This window comes from Mustela putorius, unplaced genomic scaffold, assembly GCF_011764305.1.
Source record: "Mustela putorius furo isolate JIRA1106 unplaced genomic scaffold, ASM1176430v1.1 tig00003834_pilon_pilon_pilon, whole genome shotgun sequence".
Taxonomy (NCBI): domain Eukaryota; kingdom Metazoa; phylum Chordata; class Mammalia; order Carnivora; family Mustelidae; genus Mustela; species Mustela putorius.
The window spans coordinates 100,318,666-100,345,882 of NW_025421987.1; the positions used below are offsets into that span (position 1 = coordinate 100,318,666).

General features: G+C 39.0%; 1 protein-coding gene across 2 annotated transcripts in view; it reads right to left on the reverse strand.

Moving 5' to 3' along the window:
- The window catches only part of CASR (calcium sensing receptor), a 76,499-nt gene that overhangs the window by 17,438 nt on the left and 31,844 nt on the right, over positions 1-27,217 (reverse strand). For both annotated transcript variants that reach the window (XM_004745470.3, XM_013052686.2), the window contains exons 2-4: positions 11,336-11,760; positions 8,804-9,110; positions 4,680-5,564 (exon numbers count right to left, since the gene is read on the reverse strand). In XM_004745470.3, coding sequence (XP_004745527.1) covers positions 4,680-5,564; positions 8,804-9,110; positions 11,336-11,520 — 1,377 coding nt within the window. In that variant the 5' untranslated portion in view covers positions 11,521-11,760. The remainder of the gene's footprint in view (positions 1-4,679; positions 5,565-8,803; positions 9,111-11,335; positions 11,761-27,217) is intronic.

The following is a 27,217-nucleotide window of genomic DNA, read 5'->3' on the forward strand; positions in this document are numbered from 1 at the left end:
TATGTGGTTGTACATTTGCCTTTGAATTTGACATTTTCTCCAAGGAATAGACCCTTTCCCAAAATCTTGTTCATCCTTCAAGGTCTATCTCAGATAATATCTTTTGTTTTTGTCCTTATTTCAAATCCTAACCAGCATGGTATTGTAGTTTCATCCTCATAGGTGGTGTATAAATAAAATCATGAGTATTGAATTTTTCTAGTCAAAATTGGTACCTTGTCCATTAAGAGTCAGTTATTTGTTTTCTAAGTCATATGTCTAAGTAATCTTTTTAGACATCTTTAATGTTTCTTTTAACTGTTGACTTTCAAGTTTTGCCTTTGAACACCTAATTTTCTACACTAATACCCTGCATAATAGGGAAGATTGAGATGGAAGCTGTTTTACCCTTAAAAGCAATATAGGGGATCTTTAAAGTGATATTCATTGACCCACAAAAGAGAATATACATTACAAAATAATTTAGGTATTTTCCTCAGAGCACTCTTCTGGAATTTTAAAAGAAAGGACTAATAATTCCATTAAAAAAGAAAATATAAAATTTTAATTGAGATTATAATCGAGTATAATATGCCTCTAAATTATTTTACTTGGGGAGAAATATGAGGAAAATAAGAATAAATGTAGGGGAAGAGAAAGGAAAACAGCTAGTGAGAAGACTTAAACATAGAAAATAATATTCAGACGAAATTGATGGGCTCATAAAACGAAAGACTGCGAAAAGGACAAAGTACAACGTATAAACACTGAGATGGTCATTTACTGTCTTTTATGTGGTACTATTTCCATCTTGTGGCCTTTTAGGGTATTTCCTCTCAAGGATTTTAAAGTCAAACTTGCTCATTATAAGCATAAATGGGAATCACTTCTTGGCACATTCTCTAATGTTTAATTGAACGAAGCCAAAGACTAGAGACTAGAAATCCCCCACTGTCATCTAGGATTTCCAGCTCTTACACTTGGCATCATAGCACAGAGGGAAAATGGGATGGGATGGTACAAAGCACCCCATCCCCACAGGGGTGAATGGTGGATGGTTTACACAGATAAAGAGACTATTGTTGCCCACTTCCTGTACTAAGAGTATTGGGAAGATCCAGGACCAGTTCCCTTCTCTACTCTCAACCATATTTCCTTATATACCCCCATCTTTTCTGGTTAAAATTCACCCCCCTCTCCAAATCCCAGTAGTACTAGCAATTCCTGGAGTGATCAATTCCATTTGACTTCTGTTATCACCGTGGTTCTGTCATTATGCATACCTTTTTTTGACTAGTGAGTGGTTGGTTTAAAGTGGGGGAAAAGTATGCCTTATGTACAATCATCCTGAGAGAAAGAAGAAGGTGGTTCCATATTTCCTTACATAATGTTCCATACAAATTTGATTGTTGGGCATTGTAACACAGGCTTATCCAATCAGAGTCTAGAGTACTGGACTAGAGTGATTGATTCAAGGATGGGTTGTTGGATTGAACAGTTTTCTGCAAGGCCAAATTAACTAGATTTCTATTCTTTCTTTCATTTATTCTATACATACTCAGGTGTCAGGTATTCTGGCCATAGTTCTGAGCAGTACATTAGAGGAGTCAGAGTGAAGACAGAGAGGAGCAGTGGAGAAGGACTTGGCATCTCCAAGGAGGTCAGGAGGGAATTGTATATTGTATGTTCATAAATTATCTGTTAGTGATACTTTAAGGCATATGAATTGACTGACAAATTTTAGGGGGAGCAAAGATCAACAAAAGAAAAAACTTGTGATTGACCCAGTTTAATGAGAAATTTAATTAATAAGAATTTATTTCAGTCAACTGAAGAGTTATAGAAGCTTAAGTTGAGTATATAAATGGCAAAAATGAGGAAGAAGGAGTGGCCATAAAGAGTGTGTGTGGGAGTATGACTTGCAAAGACTTCTAGGAGAAAGTTTTGAAAAAGGGTTAAAAGTTTGTGGTGGACAGAGGATAAAGGAAACGAAAATTGATGGCCCTTCAGGTGTGGGATATGATCTAAGTAAAAATGCGGTGACAGAACCTCATAGATGGTTTTGTGGGGATGTGTCAGGCTGGTTGGCTTATAAGAGAATTGAGAGAGATGGGGGTGGAATCCCAGGCTGAGATCTTTGGATGAGATTATGTATACTGATCAGGTGATAGGTTTTCATGTAGGTCTTCATAATGAGAGTGAATAATTGTGAGTCCATCTCTTGATAGATACAGACATGGCCAATATCTCAAATTCCAGAATGCCCACCAACTGCGTGGGTTCCCGAGGCTTAAAGGAGACTTAGAGCAAGTACATGGACGTTTTGGCTAATGATCACGTTATTCCCTCCTAGAGCTGTGCCCCTACTTTCCTATCTGTCTTCTCTGCTGGATGAATTGTGCCAGGCTGTGTGTGAGCCAGGAGTGCACATCTTAACCTGTACTTAACCTGTCGGCCAAGGTGTCTGTGTGATGGCTCTTTATTTTGCCTACTTTGCCTCTCTTTTTTCCTTCATTTTGGTAACAGCATCCTGATTTCCCTTTGGGGATCCACTCTCCCTCTTATTCTGTTTATATAATTTGAAAGGATTCCACTCCTAGCTTCAGGGATGGATGTGTGATCCTGGACTGTTCAATCAACATGGCTTCTGGGAATTTTACAAGAGATCCTGGGAAGTAAGAGCCTAACAGTAAAGACCTGATGAGCCTGAAGCTACTGTAGAGACTGAAAACTGCTAACCATGGGGAATAAGGAACATAGATAGAGATGAAAACATCTACTTGTATCTGGAATACTTCTCTAGTTTTCAGTATTATGAGCCTCTAATAATATGAGTTTCTTCTGATTAAGCCAATTTGGTTTGGGTTTTCTACTGTATGGAACTAAAACTCTTGACTGTAGCCTCCTTCTTACAGTTTTTTTTCCACATATGCCTAAGCTTTGATTTTAACCATCTGGATCTTACTTCCTTGTTTGGAGAGGAGCCACTGAAGAACAGAACTGTCAAATTACTTACTGGAAGCCTCTTCCCCCTTCAACCTCACCTTTGTCCTATAGGCTTTTCAAGGACTGGAGTCTTCCTTTCAGGGGACATGGAAGGGAAGGGAGGAAAGACAACAGTATTTAGTAAAATATTGTCCCTTTATTCCTCCTTTTTTTAAAACTCCACTCCTTATCATTATGGCTCCTCAAGTCTTTTTTGTTTTTGACTGTCATTAGAATTCCTCCTGGCTTTTTTTTTTTTTTTTTTTTTTTTTGTTTTTTGGCCAGAGTACAGGAAGAGGGTGGTGCAGTGTAAGGAAAGAAACTTTTAAGTACCTCATAAAGATGACAAAGTTTAGCCAACAATGACATCTGAGTGAGATTTTCTCTATATAAGAAGGACTAAGAAGTACTTGCAGTCCTGGCTCATTCTGTCACCCAGTCACTCCTGATCCCATGAGAGGGCTAAAATGACTGACATAGGTTATACATTCTTTGTTTCTTGGTATCTTTTTCCCACGGATCTGTGGTAGTTGGGAGTTGGTTTCTACATATACAGTTGTTTTAGTTACCATTTAACCTGATAGCTTAATTAGAGGCATAATACTACTATAATAATCACCATCCATTTAGAGCTTGAAAATTTATAAATTGCTTTCACATATGTTATCACATTTCACCTTCAAAAGAACCTTGGGTGGAAAGTAGGCTACATATTAGGGCCATCTTACAGATGAAGAGACTGACTTAAAGCATGGCTTGCTAGGGATGATACAGCTAGTAGATTAGGAAGCTGGAGCTGAAGCTGGAGGCTGGGTGATTCAACTCATGTTCAGGAATGTCCCCTTCCCTTCCCCTTAATGATCATGCACTCTCTGATAGGTCAGTCTGGAACTGAGGAAAATACAAAAAGAGTGTAAAATGAGGTTTGGTTGAAAAATCAAGGTATGCAAGACAACAGCTATGTAGGATTTAAGTCAGTCAAACTTTTATCTTCAGAATTTCTATGAAATGAAAAAGATTATGATGTCTCTTTATGTGCAATTCAAATACAAAATACAAAACAAAACTAAATCATAAAATAAGTATAGAAATTCCACCTTCATCTAATCATTTTCTATGATAACTACTTCAGTGTTTCTTTTTGAAATATCCAATATGAAATCTTTTTAAGAAGAGTTTTGTTTTTTTTTTTTTTTTCCTATGCCCTTGATTTGCTAGCGTCCTAAACTTTGTTGGCTTACTGGGTGTTCCAGCACATTATATTGTGAATAATATTATGGTAAAGTAGTGGGCTAAACACAGTAACTCTAGTTTTATGTCCCTTAGTACATGGAATATAATAGGTACTCAATAAATACTTGCTAAAAGGGAACAATATTTGTAATTTAAGCATCAAAAAAAAAAAATACTTGACACAGTACTAAATCTGTTCCAGGATATTTAAAAACTTTTAGAGGCCATATTCTAGGTATTCTGAACTGCTGGACTAAAGAACAGTTGAGTCAAGCCTTTAAACAGATAGTCAAATTAAATGACTATTAATTTTGTGGAAGTCAGTTGCTCAGATGTTTGAAAAGGCAATTTGAATCCAAAGCTATGTATAGCAATGTCATTTAAATACTGCCTTTCTGAGGTAACCACTTTATCTGTCTTGCCTGGATCCACCCACCTCTGCCTTAATACACAGTGAACTGCTATCTGAGTGAAGGATGTACCTGCCAAGCCTCAACCTTCTTGATATCGGCACAGGAACCGTTGGTGAAGAGCCCTCTTCCAGGTAAGCATGTGTATATATCTTGTAGGGCATGAGCAATGGAATAGACAGCTAAGTAGACATTGTAGGATATCCGTAAGTGTGTGTAATCCATGTAAGGGGTCTCCACACTGCTGATGTTCTCATCCCCTGTGCAAAGAGGTCGGAAGGCAGTGGAACTGTTACTTATCCTGCCACCACCTTCTTCATGACCTCTCATAAAAGTGTCCATGGACAAAGCCCCTTTGGCGCCTTCCTGGAGGTGGCAGTTAAATGTTTCTTCCCAAAACTCCTTGGCGAAACCATTGTGGACAGACTTTCTGGGATGGACTTTCTGCAGGAATTCCCGGAAACCTGGGATCTTCCCAGCCTTCAGAGCGAATCCAATGGTGCCTCCAACCACATGGAAGTACTCAGGCATGGCTATCAAGGAAGAGCTGGCCCAGGCCTCACTGGCCAGCCAGATCCTCCCTGTGATATTACGCCGTACAATCTCCTTGATGAGGGGTTCAAGGTCTGGGCCACTGGAGAAAACAACAATGACTTTGGCTGTGGAATTCTGGATCACCTCTACCACTTGCTGGATCTCTTCCTCATCAGAATACTGGGAGATGAGTTCACTGAAGTCGATGCAGATGTCCCTCTCCTCCGCTTCCTCTCGAAACTTCTCAATACCTGGCCGGCCATAGTCATCATCAGCTGCAATTGTGCCCACCCAGTTCCAGCGGAAATACTCAATAATGTCTGCCATGGCGGTGGCCTGGTGTTCATCATTGGGGATGGTACGGAGGAAGGACTTGAACTGATTCTTGTTGCTGAGGAGTCTGCTGGAGGAGGCATAGCTGACCTGGAGAGAACATATAAGTGAGTGAGGTACCAGTGAATGAGGCTGTGCAGAGGTGGTTTTTTGAACATTTATTAATTTAATTTATCAAACATGCTGTTCATGGTAGATAGGATGAAAGGGTGAAGACAGCCAGTATCTGTTCCTCTCCAGTGTGAGCCCTCAAACATTTGTCTTTCAGGGAGCATTCTAATTCCCAGTGGATGATTCTTTAAAACTACCTTGAGAAATGGGTCTGGCCATAAAGTCAACACAGCAGTAGTGGAATCTACTTATCCTATCAAGGAAAGTCTTCTATACACTGTTTTGTAGTTGCTCCTAACTTCCTCTGTGCTGCCTCATTGGTTATAATATACCCATGTTCTGATCTAAACGTTTTAACTTCCCCTTCACTATGACGAACACTTTGTCTATGACTCACTTCTGGAAGGAATGAGGTTCCCTGTGGGTTATAAACCCACAGCTCTTCAGAGGAGCTCCAAGGAAGCTCCTCTTTCCTATTCTGCCTAGTTTCTCTCTCCCTCCATTTGTTCTCTTCTGGTAATGAAAGAGTGTTTAATATCTCTTGTTCTCTAGTTTTCTAGAGAGGTTTTAAAGGAAGCCAAGTTGAAAAAATTGGGGAGAATGTCCTTTTAATAATTCTCACCAGTTGAAACAACTAGTTTTCTATGTTCAATGTTTTAAAATGAATTTTCCTTTTTTAAAAATTTAAATTTAATTAGCCAACATCTAGTACACCATTAATTTTTGATGTAGTGTTCAGTGATTTATTAGTTGCATATAACATCCAGTGCTTATCACATCATGTGTCCTCCTTGAATTTCCCAATATATACCTTCTTGTCAATGAATAGTTTCTACATCAAAAACATGAAAGACATTGGTGTATGAAAGATCAGAGCCAGGGCACCTGGGTGGCTCAGTCAGTTGAGCGTCCCTCTCGATTTCTGCTAAAGTCACAATCACAGGGTGGTGAGATTGAGTCCTGTGTCAGGCTCTGTGCTGGACATGGCAACTGCTTAAGATTCTTACTCACCCTCCCCCTCTGCCCAGACCAGGGCGGGTCCATCTTTACTAAGGGGGCATGATTTTTCTGATAAGAGCTTTGATTATGGAAGTTATAATAGGAAATCGACATTTTTTCCTTTTATCGGAATAAGTTCCTTCTGGCTGTTACAAGAGTTCATGACGTATGGGTAGTTAGGTTAAGTAATTTGTTGAGATGTTACTGTTTTTACAGAGCTCTACTTGCAGACATAAACAGCAAGCTTCTGAATCAGATATTTGCAGATGAAAAACCTACTCAGGCATTTTGTAAATTCATCCATTATTGTTTACTTCTTCTTTTGAAAAGTGGATTGATAAGCACTTTAAAAGGATTAAAATTACAAACAAATATATCTGCTATGGATATGTTTCTCTTAAAATTAAGATTTATAATATTTGTCCAGTTTTTCAAAAGGAACCAGAAAAGTGGACAAAAATACTAGTTCATTATTTGTTCTCCCTACCAAAATACAAAACAAAACAGAACAGAACAAAAAACCCTTAAAAACACACAAAACGTTTTTTTTTTTTATTGTATGAGGGGAGAAGTTCATGAATGATTCAGAAAACTTCTAACCACAACTGTTCCAGCTGGTCTGCCTATTGCATCCACTTGGTGGCATGAGTGGCCTAAGAAATACCCCTGGGCCTCTGCCCCTACCCTGCAGAGAAACTGTTCCCAACTCTGCTGCAGAGAAGGATTACTTTGGGAACTTTCAAAATTCCTGCCGCCCAGGCTGCTTCTCCTGTCACCTAAACCCGGACCTCGGACCTCGGGGGTGTGAGACCCAAGCATCAGCATTTTTAAAGCTTCCCATGTGATTCCAACATGCAGTCACAGCAGAGAACCACTGCTGTAGATACACTTAACATTGTTTTGACTGAGAATTATTATAGTTTTCACTTTAATAATTCCAATTTAGCTTAAAGTCATCTTTCATCCAAACCACAAAAAGTTTAAACCTTTACTTTGGGTTCTTTATTTATTCGGTGGTGATTATATCTTATGCCTTGTTGGCTACAAGAACTCATTTTGTGTATTTAAAAAAAATTCTGTACAATATGCCAAAATTATAAGATGCATATTTGCATGTTGCCCAGCACATTTACTGATAAGGGCATTGTTAGATCATTTTTGCGTGAAAGTTATAGTCAGGGCTTCCCCATGGGAAGCACCTTTAATTCCCTGAAGTAAGGATTTGGGAAATGATGACAAGACTTTTTGAGTTGCCACATGTATATAAAAGGATAATGTCTATCACCAAAGAAATGGAGACTCCCAACATATAAATGTGAATTTATGAAAGGTACTCTTACAAATTTTATATATTAGACATTGAAAATGATAAATTCAATTATCATTTATAATTTGATTTAAAAATTGTTATAACGGATGTTGCATTTGAGTTGATTCTCCCATCCATGGACATTTAGGTTGTTTCCAATTTTTCACTCTTACAAAATGATGTCATAGATCTGTGAATATTAACATGCAAAAAGGTGTACTTCACAGGGGAAAAATATGCAACTTTGAATAAATGTTTATGATAGCACTTGTTTCAGTGAACTGTTTACTAGTATTTCAAAATACAGACATCTTCCCACCTAGGCTGAGTTCCTGCAGGGTGGATACTATTTATTCATATATGTTCTATAAATATTTGTTGAATGAAATAGAATATTTTCCATTTCTAGAATGTGCAAGGTAGTGAGTAAGTTCCTGTTCTGTGAGGAAGTATACTCTTCTTCCCCCTGAGCTAAACCCTCAACCAGAACATAGAGAGGTAGACTTTTAAGGGAATAGGATTAGGGACAGATATTTTGAGTTTGAAAGATGGGATTTACATCACATGGTCTCATTCCTTTTAGTAAAATCAGAAGAGTGGGCATTCACTGAAGGAAGGGAGTGAAAAGTAAATAACTGAACACTCTGATAAAAAAAAAAAAGACAAAGTTTTATACACAGTATTTTAGAAAGAATTTTGGAAGAGTTGTGAAGGTTTAGTTGACATGATGAAGTTGGGGTCTCAGAAATCCCAAATGGTCATGGTAGAGTGCCCTGACTAATTAAAAGGCCTTCTGTGCTAATGTAAACCAGAGGTAGGAAAATAGCAAGCTGTATGGACAGTGGGCATGGAAGCTCTTTGAGTCCACACACAGCTTACCCTGCTGCCCCACTTGAGAAGGCACATGTACCTGGGGGATGTAGAAGAGGCCCAGCAGGTTTGCCACCGCCGTGGAGATGCCCGAGCCAGTTGCTCCCACTACAGCAATAGTAGAGGGGATATGCTCTGAGCAGTTGCAGAACTCGTCAAGGTTCAGAGAATCAATTTTATTCTGTGCCACAAAACTCAGGGTAGCCTCCAAGGCTTTAGAAACGGTGTTGCAGGTGTCAAATATTCTGTATCCCAGTGTCATGTTGGGAAGAAGGGCTGGGCTGCTGTTGATTTCCTCAATGGCAAATATCATTGCTTGTAACCAACGAAACCCGCGGAAATTGTACCTGGAAGAAAGAAGAAATGGAAGAAAATGGAGGCTTTCTGGTCAATTCCTTGAGACTAGGGACTGGGCAAAGCTGTGCTGGAATCATGCATGGCTCTGTTACCCTTTTGTTTCATGATGTGTTCTTTGAGACTCAGAGACCTCTCTGTAAAATGGGGACATTGCCTATCTTTTATATGGTAGCTGTGAACATGAGATAATTATGTAAAATTCTCACTCTGGTCCTTACACAGAGGGAGTAATGATAGCAAAGATTGTAGTAATAGAATGAATAATTTGTTTCTGCTTCATCCAGCAAAGAATTTGAAGTTGATAATGTGGAGTATTAAGAAATAATACAGATAAAAAAAGATTAGGGAAAATATAAATAACATTAGGATTTTAATAGGCTGGAGCCTAAAAATTACTTGAGGTTTGCACAAATTTAGATTATGACATTATTGGAGCTTAAAGGGGAAAGGGAAATGATGAGTCTCATCTTTGTAAACTAACAAACATATCTAGAAGGGCTGTTTGCAAGCTGGTTATTTCTGGGTGGTAGAGGGATGGTTTTAAAACTGTGGACTTTTGCTTTATTTATATATTCTGTTTTTAAAAATAAGGATACATTGCTTTTCAAAGAACATTATTTTAAATAAATATCAAGCAAATTTAACAAAGAGAAGTAGGGTCAGTGACATAGTTTTCATCTCTCCGGATCTGGCCAAGAGTAAGAGCTAGAATCAGTGTATCAGTGCCCAAAGGAGGAAATGTAACAACTCCTCAGGTTCTCTCTTTACATGGTAGATTACAGGAACTCAATGATAGGTGGTAAAAACAATTTGCTGTATACTCCACTGTATTGTTTAGGTTCCTAATTTTTAACGTGACATTTTCTCCTAGTTATTTTCTTTATGTTTCCATCATTTATTTTTTAGTTATTTGTTTTAAACCTGAAAAATTAGAGAGGTTATAGACTATTTCTTTACATAAAACAGTTATACTGCTTTTGTTGTCTTTCTTAAATATATTTAAAAAATACAGCATTTCAGGGTTTCTTAGTTGATATTAAGTATGTATATAGCACACACACAACTCTGTCCAGTAGGGCACAACAAAGAGGGTATGTGAGGTATATAATCAGCATAATTGAAATTCTGTACTTAGTTTTTCTGTATTCATGAGAAAAATGTGAAAATTTTATCTATTCCAGCTTTCATTAGAAACACGAACAGAAATCCAGTTTTGTTGGAGCAATTGTAGTTTTCATTTTCATTTTCCAGCAAACAGGAAGAGTAGGAAAAAAAATGCAGGATCCCTTTTGAGCATTGCAAGTCTTTAGAGAGAAAGTGGTATTTTCTCTTAAAAGGTGGGTAAAAACTTGGGGTGCATTCCTGGTCTCTGATACCCTTGTGAAGGGAAGTGATACACAGTCCATTCTACTCTGCAGAAGTCAGATCTTGTTTGAAAGAATTGTGCTTAATTCTAGATGCTGTATCATAGTCATGATAAATTAGGGAACATTAGATGGAGGGCAATGAAAATGGTGAGGGGTCTGGAAATCATGTCATGAAGTAATTGTTCAGAAAACCAAGACTCAGGCGCGGAAAAGAAGTGATTCAATGGGACATGATAACTGTCTTCCAGTAACTGAAGAGAGAGTTCAGTGAGACACTTAGATATCTGTGTTTTCTCCATTGACGTTAGGTATATTCTGTGTTAAGCAGCAGGATTGCAGCCTTCTATAAGAAGGACTTCCAAAATCCTGCAGTCTGCATTTTGAAGATGCCTGGATCATATCAACCACTGAAGTTTCTTTCAACTTTAAAATCCTTTTTAATAAAAAGTGAGAGTGAGGCAGCCAACACTCCGGTATTACTGACTTTAATACCTGGGGCACTTAAGGAAAATGGGAGATTTTACTACTCAGGTTTGCAAGACCTGTAATCAATTTCCATCTAGGTACTTAGTCTTTCATTCAGCAACACTGCTGCTAGATGAACAATGTCGATTCATTTACGAAGTGACTGGACACGTATCCCCAACAGGCCATGGATTTTTTTACTCAATATTTTTGACATTCTACTTTTTGAAAAATTTCGTTTAAAAAGTGGAATGGAGTGATTTCAGCATGACTACCAATCACCATCTTTAAAAAGAGAGAACCAAGTTTCAAAAAAATTACTTTGGGTTTGGTACAGTTTTTCTACAATAGAAGATAGGCTTTGATTTGGCTCATTTCCTTACCTGATACATTCCACAGACTCCGGCCTTGATTTTAGATCTTGATCTTTGGCTGCTACTCCAAAATGAATAGGAAAGAGCCCCCCGAGGATAATGTCCCCTTTCTTCTGGGCTCGTTGGTCAGGCCCATAGGCAGAAGTGCACCAGGTACTTGCCAAGAGGATGAAACAGCAGCTATAAAACGCCATAGTTCTGCTTTCTCTCCAGGGGGAAAACAAGAGTGCTGGTGGTTTGGGGGCCCCTGGAACTTTCCCCCTTGGTGCAGTTCACTCCCTACAGTGTGGGCACATGTCTACAGAGTAATTAATAACAGAACGGAGGCTGTGGTGTTTGAATATCCATTTCTGCCTTTGCCTTTGCAGACTACTAGGTGGGTGGTCCTTGAGTCTTTAGAAGCCACATCACGTAAAGGGTGTCTGTGAGGCTTTCTAAAAGAAAAGAGATAAAATGAATTCAGCTAAGCCTAAATCCCATCTTGTTATGATGACTGCAACTAACATGGCTTAGAATTTCCATTTAGAGAGGCTGATGGGTAACAGGAGGGTAAGGCATGACTGAGAGTCTCATTTTTATAGCACTGCGTGAGATACAGAAAACTTTACTTGCCCATATTGGAGAAGGACTGTGTTCAGTTGTGAGGCCACATTTTGAAGAGGTAATTGATAAGCTAAGGCCTCCACTGACGTCATTGCTGGATTTTAATTCATTCATTCTTCTGCGTGAATAATGCATAGAATTTTCTTAGTAGTAGTAGTTCCTTGCATTTATTGTTATATAAATGATATTTTATTCAGCACCTATGTTCTTACAGAAAATACAGAATAGTCATATTTAAGTTTAAATTTGGCTTTAAATCAATCAAAAATGTCAGAAAAGGCCATTTTTTAATTCTTTCTTTATTATAGTAGATTCCCATTTTTGTAACTTATCACAGATTTCTGGTTTCAGTTTATAATATAATACTCTGTAAACTTTTGAGGAATGATTCTTGTAGAAGATGCAGATAAATCAAAGGTCAGATTATGCTGATAAGGCTTAACAGCTGGATCTAGGAAAAAGTCCTTCTGCTAGGAAATCTTTGTTCTTCTCTACACCCTATCACCCACTTTCTGGGTCAATTACCAGTTATATGTTCATGTTGGGTAACTCTACAGCTTCTCCTGAGGTTCAGAGCCAGTACTGAACTGTCATGTGGCCATCTCCACCTGGATGACAGGTGCTTCCAACTTGGCAGGCTCTTAACTCACCTCTTTCCCAAGGTTGCTGGTTGCTACTTCATTGTTTTTTAATCTCAGCAAATGGTGTACCACCCACAAAGACACAAAATAAGGAGTCATCCTAGCCTCCTCCCTCTTCTCATCATTGCCTTTCATATTCAAACAACCACCAAGTCCTGTGGATTGTGCTTCCTAAATCTCTGAAATCATTTACTCCTTTCTATTTCCAAGGCCATCTTAAGTCTGCCAGCATTTCGTATCTGGATTTCTGCAACTATTTCCTCATAGACTTTTCTGCCTCCAGTTTCATTCCTTTGCAATCTGCTTTTACAAATCTTTGGATGCCATGGAACGTGTGGTTTGGAGCACAGAGTCTGAAGTTAAACCTGGCTTTGAATCATAGTTTCACTGTTTTCTAACATATGACTTTGGTAAAGTCACTTTCTGTGATCTGAATAACTATGCATGGAGGGTCATTAACACAGTGTAAGTAGTAAACTCACAGAAAATGCTAGCTGTGATCCAGTTTCACTCTTGGTGGTTTTCTCTTTGAACTCCACGCTCCAGTCATCCCAAAGTGCCTTCAGTTCCTCAAGTACACCAGACCTTTTGTAAAATTCTCAGACCCCACACATCCCATTCCCCCTCTTTGGTCCCTCTGGCCTAAACTTTGCCTGGAAAACATCTAATCTTTCAGTTTTTAGGAGCTCATATCCACAGGATGTAGCTTGGCAAACTCGGGCCTTTGTGTGAATGGAGAAAAGAACTCCTCTGGGCCAGACAAAGCCCCACACTGAGGCATCCAGCTTAGGGGTGGAGCACAGCCTGGATTTCCCATGTCCCATGCTGCCTGCCTCTTGCCCTTTAGGAACGCTACCTTCTCCAATAGCCATTCTAGCAGATGCTGGGCCCCATGTGGAAGGAGTACCCCCATGGACACTCAGCATTCATGGAATTATCTCCCATAATGTCTGAACTTCTCCATGACCTCATGTCTGAACATCCATGATCCATCCAGAACTACCATAGTTCTCTGACTCCAGTCCTGCATTTAGATTTTTGGCTTCATTTCTTGGACCTTGGTCATGCATTCATTCATACACTTAATAAGTACATGTGTTGAGGACTGGGAATATAAAGGTAACAAATGTATGTATGTTCCCTGCCCTCAGGAACTCCCAGTCCAGTAGCAGGCACATTGGTATAGGGGGTCAGAATTTATCTCACCATTCAGAAGTGAAAAAAAAATGATAACTTTGGTTTCAAGAACTAAATTCAGCTGTGTTCCCTAGCATTTAGCCATGTCTGCAATAGTAAGTGCTGAATAAATGTTGAATGAATGCATTAAAAAAAAAAAAAAAAAAGCACTTTGGAAGGAGACAAAAACTAGCATTTATTGAACCAGGCCTTGTGTCATGTCCTTTAAACATCCAGTGTATTTTAAATTTCACAACTGCAATACCAACTTTATTTTCTAGATGGGGGAATAGATTCTCCATATATTCAACTTACTCAAGTGAGAAATTCTGGCACTTGAATTAAGAATACCTCAAGAACTAAGAATTTTAAGGAGTCTGGAGTGGTGTACTGAATTCGGAGAGTGAACATTATTACTGATTAAGGTAGGTCACTAAGACCTGTTAAATTTTCTCTGTGAAAGATTAACTACTTGGAGAAGTTTATTAACTTCATTAGTCTGTTCAAAAGAAAATTCATGGTGAGAAGTAAGAGATCAAGGAGAGATTTCGGGTCAATTTGTAGCAGTTAAGTCCACCAGTCCAATGCAGTCTCCAAACTGCCCTTTCTAGTCCAATTACTAGGGTCTAATTTGTTTGAAAGCTAAATTGTTCTAAATTCTCCCTCATTCTTTCCTCCAATATCCAACCACTTTGTCCTGTTGACTCTACCATCTTTCTCCACCCCGTCTTCCCCTTTCAATTGCTATTGCCACTGCTGTTGCTGCCGCCTTTCCCAGACTCCCACGGCCCCCCAGTTTCCTTACTGCAAAAGCTTTCTTTTCCTTCTCCCTCAGTCCTGCTGTCATTGAAAGTGACACTCAGAGCAGTGTCAACTGTGATCATAGCACAGTGAATTAACACTTGGAGTTCATTGTGACTTCAGCTTGCAGGAATCAAAGTACATAAGTCCTTAGTCACTAACACTTCAGTTGCAGTATCTGCAGTAAGGACATCTGATTGTATCCCTCCTTTTATGCCACACTAAAATTGTTTTTAGCTTGACATGTGGTTACCCGAAATAAAAACCACTTCCCTCAACTTCCTTTATGACCAGTGGGATGTCAGCTGAGGTGCCTCCAAGAAACTGCTTAAGAGTTCGTGTTTGTCCTTTGTCTTTTCATCCCTCTTCCTTCCTTCTGCTGCATCGGAGGTCTAGGTGACAGCTGGAGCCCATCTTGACCCAGGCACCCTATCTTAGGGAATGATGGTGCCATGAGCTGATGATTTCATGGAGCAGAACCTCTGTATGAGACTGTTTCCAGACTTTTACATGACAGATAGAAAATGCTTCTAGCTCGTTTAAGCCATTGTTATTATATTTCTTCTTTCTGTAGCTATATTAACAGTATCTATCCAAGAGTCACAAGTGAACCCATTTGTTTTCCTTACTATAAGTTCATTTCATTTAAATCATATATAATCATGTTTGTCCTCCTGTAAGAAAGTATTGTAAACACAAGCTGAAGCTAGTATTTGTTCTTTATCTCAAAGGCAAATATATTTGGAAGAGGAAATGACCCGTGTACCAGCTGGTTTTATGTTTAGAAGGTCCTTGAAATCATGATGGGTGTTTCAGTACTAACAGATGACTGATTGGTGAGTTCCTAATCCAGGAGATGTGGGATGGGAGGTCAGGCAGATTGGTCTGTGGCTCCATAGGTTCATTAATTTGTAAATTCATGGAATTATTGGTTCATTCAAAAACAGTTATTGAGCTCCCCCGCAATGTGTTAAACACTAGAGGATGTGAGGAACCTAGGAGAGGAAGTTGAGATTGTGCCCTTCAAGGTACTCATGGTTTAAAAGGAGATAAAGATACGTATTATAAGTAGTGATGCAAATGCCACAAAGAGGCATGAAGTAGGTGTTGAGAAAGTACAGAGGCAGAAGATACTTCAAGGAGAATTAATTCAAAGTGGGGACCAGAAACTTCTTGAGGGTATGGCCTGTCTCTTCTCATCCCTGTAGCTTGGCACCAAGTATAATGCCTAGAATTTAATATGTGCTCCACAAATATTTGCTGAAAGAAAGAATGAATGAAACATGACCAGTAAAAACGAGCAGTTGTCTGGGGGGAATTGTAGGACAAAATAGAGAAGGGTCATCCCACAAGACCAAAGGTTCCTGAGGGAAGGATTTTCATCATGATCACAGTTGCCTTCTCAGTACTGAACATGGTACCTGATACTGAAAAGTGTCAATATCTCTTGAACTTGCATTTGTCCAAAAAGCTCCAGAGTCAGGGATGAATGAACAGAGGATGGAAGGGCAAGATTAGAAGACAACATTGCAACATTTCGATTTCCAGCAAAGTAAAAACCACCTTGGTTCTTGCCCCCTTGGCTTTAACATTTCCAGAAATTGTGTAACTCTAGAGAAGAATGATTTTGTCTACATTTCAGCTAGACAAAACCAAAGCATAGACCTCTAAACATAGAACGACTCAGAAATAAATAAATAAATAAAACCACTCAGTAAATTAGAGGCATGACAAGCTCAAAAAAATATAATTTGTTGATTCTTAACATGCAGACATAAAAATTCTAGGTTGCCTAGAGAAAAGGTGGTTATGAAACCAAAATTGATTTCCAGTAGAAATCATTTATCTACATACAGTGAATACATGGATTTGTCTGTGATTTACTATACTATAATCTTTGGCCTCTTTTGTCATGCTGATCATAAAGAACAGTAACAGTAAGGTGTGAAGCCACCATTGCAGAAAAGGTGAAACGTATACACTTTAATGAGGGTGAATAGGGAAAAACCTGAGAAAGTTCAACCAATAATCACAAAACCCATGTACCTGGCTCTGGTTACAGCTTTCTTTACCTCTAGCTGAGGACACATCCACAATGTGGGTTTTTATACGCACCTGGGGTGCATTTGTTAAAAAATTAGAGACATCTTATCTGTCATCATTAATGTGACCATCCTCAGGTCTGTGTCAGACTTCATTCCTTCTGTATTAAAGCAAGGGACATCTTGTTTTAAAATGAGGGCCCTCTTTCAGCACTGGGGGAACACAACCTGCCGAGTCACACTCGGCTGCCTCCCTCCAGCCTGGCTTGCTGTTCACCCGCCAGCTGCACAGGTTCTTACCCTCCATCTCCCTGACAACAGGTGTGACTTTTGGAGAGTCCATGCCTCATTTAGTCCTGGTAATGGCTTAATTGAGTTGGAAAAATGCAAGGACAGGAGCGTGATAAAAACCAGCTGAGCTGGGTTCCTGTTAGTCATTGGAAAAAGCTATCAAGGAAGGGAGGAGAAAGGATGAACAAGACTGGGGAGGAACAGCATAGAGTGTCAAGCAAAATGGGGAGAAAGAGCCAAGGCAAAGCAAATAAAGGAGATAAGTAGGAGAGGAAATGAACATTCATTAATGTTGTACTAGGAGCTCTGTGACAACATGGCCTGGTCTTTCCCATTCGTGGCCCTGAATCCAGAAGGACACCATGAATGATTAGGCGAGTGAATATATATGTAGGCTGCCCACATCACAGTAAACCATCTTAGGAGTTTATAAAGCTATTAAGAAGAAGGAAAAAGACAAAAAAGGAAATGGAATGGGAGTTGAGGGAAGGTGAAAAAGTCAAGGTTAAAAAATGATGAGAAATGCTCATTCTCTGCTGTAGAGTCTTAGAAGTTGAAATGTGTGCTGGCTTTGGACTTTGACATTGCCGATGCCTGGTTTCCACAACAGGACACAGTGAGTTCCTGGGGACACAGGCTATGAGTTAGAAAATTTCTTGTCCTAAAATGATTCCCTTCATGCCTTAAGTAAGCTCTGCTGATGGATGTGTGGACACCAATGGGCATAATTAAATGGTTCAGGTGAAAAGCAAAGATATGCAACTCATGTCTTTATAAAGAAAAATGTCAGAGCTTCAAGTCCTATATGAAAAAAATATTTCTGTGGAATAATGTCCTGGTACAACTTTTCAAAACTGCAAGGAACCCTGATAAGCCAGGTGTTTTTTTAGCCTGGTGTCCCAAGATATGCTACTACAGTGTCCTCAGGTAAAGTAAGTTTGGGAATTGATGTACACTCTGTGCCACAAGGACACATTTGCCTCCCAAAGGCTTTGAGAAGTCCTGCATTAAAGATAACTTTAACCCACTCATTCTGAAATTTATTTCAGCATGAAGCTCTTAGTAACAATGCTGTGAAACACAGTCTTGGGAAATGTTAACCTCATGAAAAGCATAATATCCTCCCCTGGGACCTCCCCAGTCTCTCTGGATGCATTTTTGAATGGGGAGGTATGTCCATCCCTCCTGGGCATAGCATTTCTTGTAATCCCAGGAATGAAATTCCAAAGGATGGTATTGGAAATAGGGGGTGGGGTCCAGTCATTCTCTGATCTTGGGCATACATGTTCCTGCTCTCTTCTCCTGCAAGATGTTTCCATGGCATTCAACAAACTTGTACACCAAACCTTTCTCCCTCCCACTTGCAGCAACTCTGACCCTAGAATAGCGTTCCCCTACAAGGACCTTTGGTAAATGCAGGGTGTGCTGGTAAACTGGCTCTCTGGAGGCAAAAATAAAATAGGGAAAGAAAAGGAAAAAAAAATGAAAGAAAAAATGACCTGATTTGTAGTGTTTGCTGAATGTTCCCACCTTGGCAGATTTCAAGCTACTAATGATTTAACAACCAACTTGTAAAAATCCTTGCTATTTAGCTGTTGGCTCTCACGGGCCGATAGCAGAAGCCTATCGAAACACACTGCTGGGACACAGCTCTAAGCAAATGGAAATGCAGTCTTTGGAAAAACTGGCTCCAATGTTATAGGCATTATGAAATCTTCTCTTACCTCCTGTTTGCTTCTCTGCTCTGCCTGCTAGGAAGCTGAAGCCAAATTTGAGTTCCAGCTCTAGAGAATATAGAAATCAAAGAGTGCATTTTTGTGTTCTAACATTACTCAACATATTGCTTTTTCTTTCTGTGCTTATTTCATCCCATTTCCTCACCCTATTAAATCTTTCATTTTTATAACAATGATAGGGATATAAACATAGAAACAAATATATTTTGGGGGTTCTGCTATGGGGAATAAGAAGTGCCCCCGGGGACGACTGCAGTTAGGAGGAGGGAGTCTGGGAAAGCCATTCTTGCCTCAGTAACTGAGTGGGTAGATTTAAGTGACTGTTTTGGGAGACCAGGTCATTAATCAACACTGGGTGTTATATGCAACGAGTGAATCGTTGAACACTACTTCAAAAACTAATAATGCAATATATTTTGGCTCACTGAACATAGTAAAAAAAAAGAAAAAATAGAATACAGAATTTTAGAGGTGGAAGGGACCTGGGAAGAATAACAGGTTCACCCTGAAACCTTCTGACACTTCAATGTTTGGATCATGGTGGCCACTCTTACCCAGTGTGGGAGTTGGAATTCAGAACCCATGGGGAAAACTGTGAGATTCAGCAACAAAAGGGAAGAGAAGTCATTTCCTTTTTTCCCTGTTTGTCTGGGCACCCAAATGTATCTTAGTAATAGCATTTTAGGTTTTTAGGAGACTAAGCTACTTTCATTTTCAGCATAAAATCTATTATGGGAATTCCTAGAGTTTTGACTGGCCCTTAGGTACATAGAGTTGTATTAATCATAATCCTTGGTTGGTGATACACCCTCACCATTGGCCCATACCTGCTCTGTTTTTATTTATTAAATTATTTTTATTTTTATTTTTGTTTATGGAAAAATTTTTCTGTTCATTTATCTTTCCCATTATTCTATCAGAGTTTTGGGTTTTCCCCCTCAAAATTTGAGAGTTCTTTATATATTATGGATATTAGTCCGTAAGCTAATACAATACCTTAAGTTGTGGGATATGCTACAAATATTTTCTTTTTTTAAGATTTTATTTATTCATTTGACAGATGGAGAGAGGCAGAAAGAGAGGGAACACAAGCAGGGGGAGTGGGAGAGGGAGAAGCAGGCTTCCCACTGAGTAGGGAGCCCAATGTGGGTCTCGACCCCAGGACTCTGAGATCATGACCTGAGCCAAAGGCAGATGCTTAACTACTGAACCACCTGGGTGCCCTGTTACAAATATTTTCAACGAATTTGGCAGTTCTTTGACTTTATTTTACCACCCAACTTTAAAATACATTTTATGTGGTCAAATTTATGAATTATTTCCCTTATTGTCTCTGGACTTTGAATTATTAGAAAGATTTTCCCTACACTGAGTTTATAGAGGAGCTCACCGTATTTTTTTCCACTCTAATTTGTTAATTTATTTTCTATCTAACTTTTTAAATTTTACATTTAGTTTCCTGATCAGTTTTTGTGTATATTATGAGATATGGGTCTGATTTTACCCTTGTTTCCAAGTGACTACCTAGTTGTGCCAGCAACATTTATTAAAAAGCTCATCTAAACTAAATAAGTAAATAAATAGCCCATCTTTGCTCTGTGGTTGAAGATACCCCTTTTATCTATTCTATCCTTGTCTGTATGTCTATTCTTATGGCAGTGGCAGTAGCTGTTTTTGTTTTTGTTTTTAAGTAGTCTCGTGCCCAGCATGAAACCCAACATGGGGCTTGAACTCATGTACCCTGAGATCAAGACCTATGCTGAGACAAGAGTCGCAGTCTTAACCTACTGAACCACACAGGTACCACAGTAGCACCTTGTTTTAATTAGGGGTATTCATAGTACAGTTTATTACCTAGTAGGACTAGTCTACATTTATAGCTTTCATTTCTTAGTGTGTTCTAGGCTATTCCTGCATGCTTGTTCTTCCTTATAAACTTTGGCATCAACTTGTCCAGCTTCATAAAAAAAGCTTGTAGATATTTTTATGGGGATTATATTACATTGACATCTTTATGGTGTTGAGTTGTCTTATCCAAGAACTTCAAGGATGCCTTTCCTTTTGTTTCAAGAGTGATTTCATGTAGGGGTGCCTGGGTGGCTCAGTGGGTTAAGCCTCTGCCTTTGGCTCAGATCATGGTCCCAGGGTCCTGGGATGGGGCCCCACATGGGGCTCTCTGCTCAGCAGGGAGCCTGCTTCCTCCTCTCTGTCTCTGCCTACCTCTCTGCCTACTTGTGATCTCTGTCAAATAAATAAATAAAATCTTTTAAAAAAAGTAATTTCATGTCTTTCAAGAGTGTTTCCTCTCATCGGTTTTGCACATTTTTCTTAAATTTATTCCTAAGTATTTAATTATTTTTGTTGCTATTATAAATGGCACTTTCTTTACCATTATGTTCTCTAGCTATTATTTGTGTTTATGGAAGCTGTTGACTTTTGTATGTTAATTACGTATGTTGATAACTAACTGAATTCTTTTATTATTTAAATTACTTCCATTGTTCATTGATTCTCTAGTATTGTCTGGAGATTTTTTATTGAGATAGAATCGACATATAACATTATATTAGTTTCAGGTGCACGGCATAATGATTCAGTATTTGTGTATATCGTGAAATGATCACCACAAAAAGTCTAGTTGACATCCACCATCACACATAGTTTTAAATTTTTTTTCTTGTGATGAAACTTTTTAAAATCTAATCTCTTAGCAACTTCCAAATATACAATGTGGTATTATTAACTATATAGTCACCATGTTGTACATTACGTCTGATGACTTACTTTTTTTGTAATTGGAAGTTTGTATCTTTTGATCACCATTACTCACTTTTATTTCTTTATTTTTAAGTTATTTTTAATAATAATGAATAAGCATCCCAAAGAACATTAGTAGTACCCTCCCTGTAGGTTCCCCTCCTGCATCCTGTGCTCCTATGTCTTTCCCACTAAAGAGACCATCATCCTGAACATATCCATCATTTCTTTGCTTTCCCCTCCACCCCACCAACCCCGGCTTTAAATTTTTTTTTGGGGGGGGGGGCGCCTGGGTGGCTCAGTGGGATAAAGCCTCTGCCTTCCGCTCAGGTCATGATCCCAGGGTCCTGGGATTGAGCCCCGCATCGGGCTCTCTGCTCAGTAGGGAGCCTGCTTCCTCCACTCTCTGCCTGCCTCTCTGCCTGCTTGTGATCTCTCTCTGTCAAATACATTAAAAAAATTTAAAAAATTTAAAAAAAGAAATAAAAAAAATTTTTTTAATCATAATGAAGACTGGGAAGATATACATCAAAATGTTGAGTGATTTGTTCTCAGTGGTAGAATTATGAATTTTTCCCATTTTGCTTTTTGTTTTTGAAACTTAAAAAAATGTGTAATTTTTTAAATCAGAAAACATATTACTGTAAAATGTTATTTAAAAGGTTGGGATAGGCATATTTGAGTTTTCCCTATCCTACATAAATTCATAATAAAAATAGGTTGAAAAAAATTTTAAAGAAAAGGTTACCTAAGGAAAAAAAGATGGCTATATAAATAGATATAAACATTAAATATGAAGGAAAAACACTGCAAAAATGATTTTACTATCTGGTCATACTATATGTACTTTGAAATATATTTTGAAAAATATGCTTAACCCATAAGCATACTACTTCTTCATTCTTTTTACTTCCATTTTTACATTCATTCCACTTTTTACTTCATATCTCCCATTCTTTTTAAATAAAATTTTTACCTTCTTTTTCTCTCTTCTCTGTCTCTCAAACTTTTAATTGAAATATAAGACATCAAGACATATACACAAATCATAAGTGATTTTTCACAATGTAACACATTCATGAAACCAGAATCCAAGAAACTAGATTGAGAAATAGAACCAGAGCCCCAGAGACCTCACTCATGCTTCTTCCTAGTCATTATTCTCATCCAAAGTAACCAGTAACCTGACCTTTACCATCACAGATCAGTTTTTCATGTTTTTGAACTTTATATACATGGAATTATGTAGTATATACTCTTTTGTGTCTGGCTTCTTTTTTCCAATGTTATGTTTGCAAGATTCATCTATACTGTTTTGTGTAACCATGGTTTGTTTTCTTCTCATTGTCGTATAGCATTTTTATATGACTATATTGCACATTATATCCATTCCCCTGTTACAGTTTTATTGAAAGATTTTACTTATTCATTTTGAGAGAGAGTTCACAAGCAGGGGGAGGGGCCGAGAGAGAGAGAGAGAGAGAGAATCAAGCTGACTCCACACTGAGCACAGAGCCCAATGCAGGGCTCGATCCCACCACCCTGAGTCTGTGACCTGACCTGAAATTAAGAGTCGGACATTTAACCGACTGAGCCACCTAGATGCCCCACAGTTTGGGGTTTTAGTGAGTAGTGCTGCTGTGAACATTATTGAATATGTCTTTTTGAGAAATATGTTGAGTACATGCCTGAAGTGGAATTGCTGGGTCATAGAGTTTGTGTATGTTTAACTTAGTAGGTAATATCAAGAAGTTTTTCAAATGGTTGTAACCAGTTTATCTTCCCATCAGCAGTAAATGAGAATTTCCACTGACCCGTATCCTTGCCCACCAGTGATATTGCCAGGCTTTCTCACTGTAGCCATCTCTTGTTTTCCTTTTATATGGTTATGTTGTATTTACATGTATTCCTAAGAAGCATTAAAATTATTTTAATTGTTTTAAACATTTTAAAAGGGCATCATGCTACATGTAATCTTCTGAGACTTTTTTCACTTAATGTTATATTAATACAATTCAATTATTATGTGTTACTATATTGTTCATCATTTTGACTGCTTTTTTAATAGCCCTTTGTGTGAATATATCACAATTTATTCATGCACTTTCCCACTGGTGGGCATTTGGGTTGTTTCAGTGATAATGGCAATTGCTTCCTTCAGATTTGCTCTTGTCTGTGCAGGAATCATGGAAGAGTTCTGTGAAAATCCCAGCTACTATTAGTTTCTTGCAAAATCTAAGGCCCAAAATGACATACTCCCATCATCCTATTTTAAAGAACATTTTGCCTTAAAGTTAACCAAAATCACATATATTTTAAAAATTAGGGCTATTTCCTTTAGCTTACATTATCACTGCAGCAAAAGTCCAGAGGCAAAAAATTCTAATTCATTTAATGGTGCAATAGAGTTGCCTTCCTTTTTTTTTTCCAGGCTTAACAATTCAAATTTCTTTCAAACCTTTCTGCTTAGGACAATTTCATATTTTTCTAGAGATATATGTTAATATCCTGTGAACTTTTTCTAACCTCTTCACGTCAGTCTTTAGAGTATGCTAACAAAAATGGAACCATGCTTGAAACTGACTTGAGGTTGACAGGCATTGTGTCCTTGCCCTTTTGTGACAGATCTCAGGACATGTTTGCTGCCTTTTGTTTACACAATATAATTTGGGTGACTCGCATCAACATTCTGGTCATCTGGGTTCTTCTTGTTTTTCTAATATATATTTGTTTCACAGTCCTGTCAGAATCTATACTGGCATTTTTAAAAAAAAATCTCCAGATATATCACAATGCAGTTGTTCAAACTGAATTTTATTTCTGAAGAACTATCACCCCCTGTTAAATTCATTTTGAATTTGTTTCTATTTTTGAAGAAACGTCCCCCTGGCAAGAAATGCCAGGAAATAACTGGCATCTCCAAATGTGTACTTGTTGGAGGATCATGAGTTGTCATTTAAAAACATGGTACATTAAAAACATGGAACATGCTACATTCATTTGCCCCCAGGAGAAGATTCTCCACTAGACACCTGAAGCTGTTTTGGACAAGACAATCTGGAAGCATAGTAACACTTTCCCCAAATAAAGCCACATATGTTTCCATAAGCCTGACTTTGAAGCTGGATTATCCAGCATACCCTCACATGTGGTGGAAACCCATCCAACTGATTTCCTGCAATGTGGTAAATCTCAGGCAGAAAGGTAATATTGAATAGATTCTCATATCTGTCAGGCACTGGGCTGGGGGCATGGCAGTGGGTCTCAAAGTAAAGTCCTTGGACTACCACATCAGTCACAGCATCACCTGGGAAGTTGTTAGAAATTCCTGCATCCCATCCCAACCTAGTGAGTTAGATACTCTGGGAGGGGGTCCAGCAATCTGGTTTTAATAAGCTCTATATCCAGTGTATACTCAAGTTTGAGAACTGCTGCTAGACTATTTTAAACAATTCTTTTTTATCTGCATTGGCATGGGTTAGTAGTCTGTTCTTGGCTCTGGAAAATCTGGTTCCTAAGAATAATTTCAAAATGAACCTTTTTTCCCCAATGTTATAACTTTTTTTTTTTCTAAGCATAACCTAATAAGGCAGAAATGCATTGGCGCACACACACAGTAGTTTCCTGTCAATGTCAATTCATTCTTCAGTTTCTCTGAAATTCTTCTCACGTAATAATTGTTAACATCTTACAAAACCAGTATTCCAGGAAACATACTTCATAAATCACTGCTCAGTAGCTAGGGTGAATTTCTGTATCTATAAAAAGTATGCATGATTTGTGAACTATAGAAAATGTCCATTAACCACAGATTGGCCACTTTTGGCCTTCCCTCCCAGCCAGGGGATTTACCTATCTAGTGATCCTTCTCTTCTACCTTTCTCTGGCAGAATCTTGGGAGCTCTAATTTTAAACTTTTTTTTTTTTTTTTTACAGATTTTATTTATTTATTTGACAGACAGAGATCACACGTAGGCAGAGAGGCTGGCAGAGAGAGAGGAAGGGAAGCAGGCTCCCTGCTGAGCAGAGAGCCCGATGTGGGGCTCGATCCCAGGACCCTGAGATCATGACCTGAGCTGAAGGCAGAGGCTTTAACCCACTGAGCCACCCAGGCACCCCGGGAGCTCTAATTTTAAACTTAACTCTTTCATTATTAAATTCCTCTTTCAGATTTGCCAAATGTATATATATTCCTCACAACCAGTGGATTAGCTCCAGATAGGAAGGTTCAGGATTCTGTGTACATGTGGCCATTAGAAGTCACTTTCACAGGGACACCAGGGTGGCTCAGTCTGTTAAGTGTCTGCCTCCGGCTCAGGTCACGATCTCAGCCTTCTGGGACTGAGCCCTACATAGGGCTCCCTCCTCAGCAGAGAGTCTGCTTCTCCCTCTGCCTCTGGTTCTCCTCCTCCTCGTGCTTGCATGCTCTCTCTCTCAAATAAATAAACAAAATCTTAAAAGAAGATTTAAGATTCTGGAAGATTTAAGAATCTTAAGATTTAAGATTCACAAATCCCCTCTGTCCTGTACCCCCTGTTGTCTTCTGCTCACTCTGTCAGCCCTTCTGGGGGCTCAGAAAGACCTCTCCTTCAGAAGCTGGAACGGTCCTGAACATTGAACAGTCTGTGTCTATCCAGTGCACTATCAGTGTCTCTCCGCTTGCTCCTGAGAGACAGGAGCCTCCTGTGAGAGGCTCCTGAAGACCTGTTGGGGTAAGAGGAGGCCACAGAGGCCTTACAAAGATCTCCTTCCACTCTGATGCCTCCACTCCTCTTTTGAAGTGAAATCCTATTTTATTTTGATTTTCTTCTCTCTTCTTTGCCTCTTTTGCTTTCTTTGGTCTTTCTGAAGTTTCCAAACTGGGTTATAACACTTCTCCCAATCTCTCTGATGAGAAATGAGCTCTTTTAAAAGTAATGGGAAAGGTTATTATTTCTGTTCCTCTTCAGCTATGCCCATGTGCTGACTATATTAGACCAAGGGGCCAACTGTGACCAGATTTGGCCCACCTCTTTTTGTAAACATTTTATTTAAATATATGCAGGCCTATTCACTTGCATATTATCTATGGTTGGTTTGGTGCTACAAGGGCAGATTTGAGTGGTTACAACAGACATTGGCCCACAAAGCCTAAAATATTTACTATTTGGTCCTTTACAGAGTTTGCTGCCCCCTGAAGTAAACTGAACACAGAGAAGACTCCATCTTTGCCAGGACTGTAGGCTGACAGTGTTGGAAATCGTTACGTGCCTGGTATGCACGATGGTTTCTGAAAGTTCAAAGGAGCCGATTCCATTAGCCTTTTCAATTAGGGCAATGAGTCCAACAGTCTGTTTTGTGACCAGAGAAACAGGCCACTTCTTCTCCCTGGTTGCCATCTGACTCACTCAGGAGACATCAGGGGTCTTGTTTGTTTGCCATTTTTTCACATGAAGAGAATGGAGTGGGTTGTGTAGTGGGGACTCCCCCCAGTGAAAAAAGTCTAGCTAAAGATGGGAAGTCCAAGCTGAGACACTGAATCACCAGCAGCAACAGTTTTTACCCCCTTTGATGCTGCCAAATGAGTCAGTTCCCTGGGAACCAGCTACCTTCCTATGAAGATGACCTTAAGGGAGGGTATGATTGGTGTGGTTTGGTTGGGAAACAGAAATACCACTACCTCCCATGTAGCCCATGCCTGGTCTTGGCAGGGTGGAGGCCTGAAAGGAGACGGCCCAGAACTTCAAGTGAGGGAAAAAATGTTTGCTTTGGAGATCACTTTCATTCTGCTTCTATCATTGATGAATGCAAATGCCTTTGTGAAGCTGTCCTCTTGCATTTCTCTCATTTTCTTCTCCTCCTCAT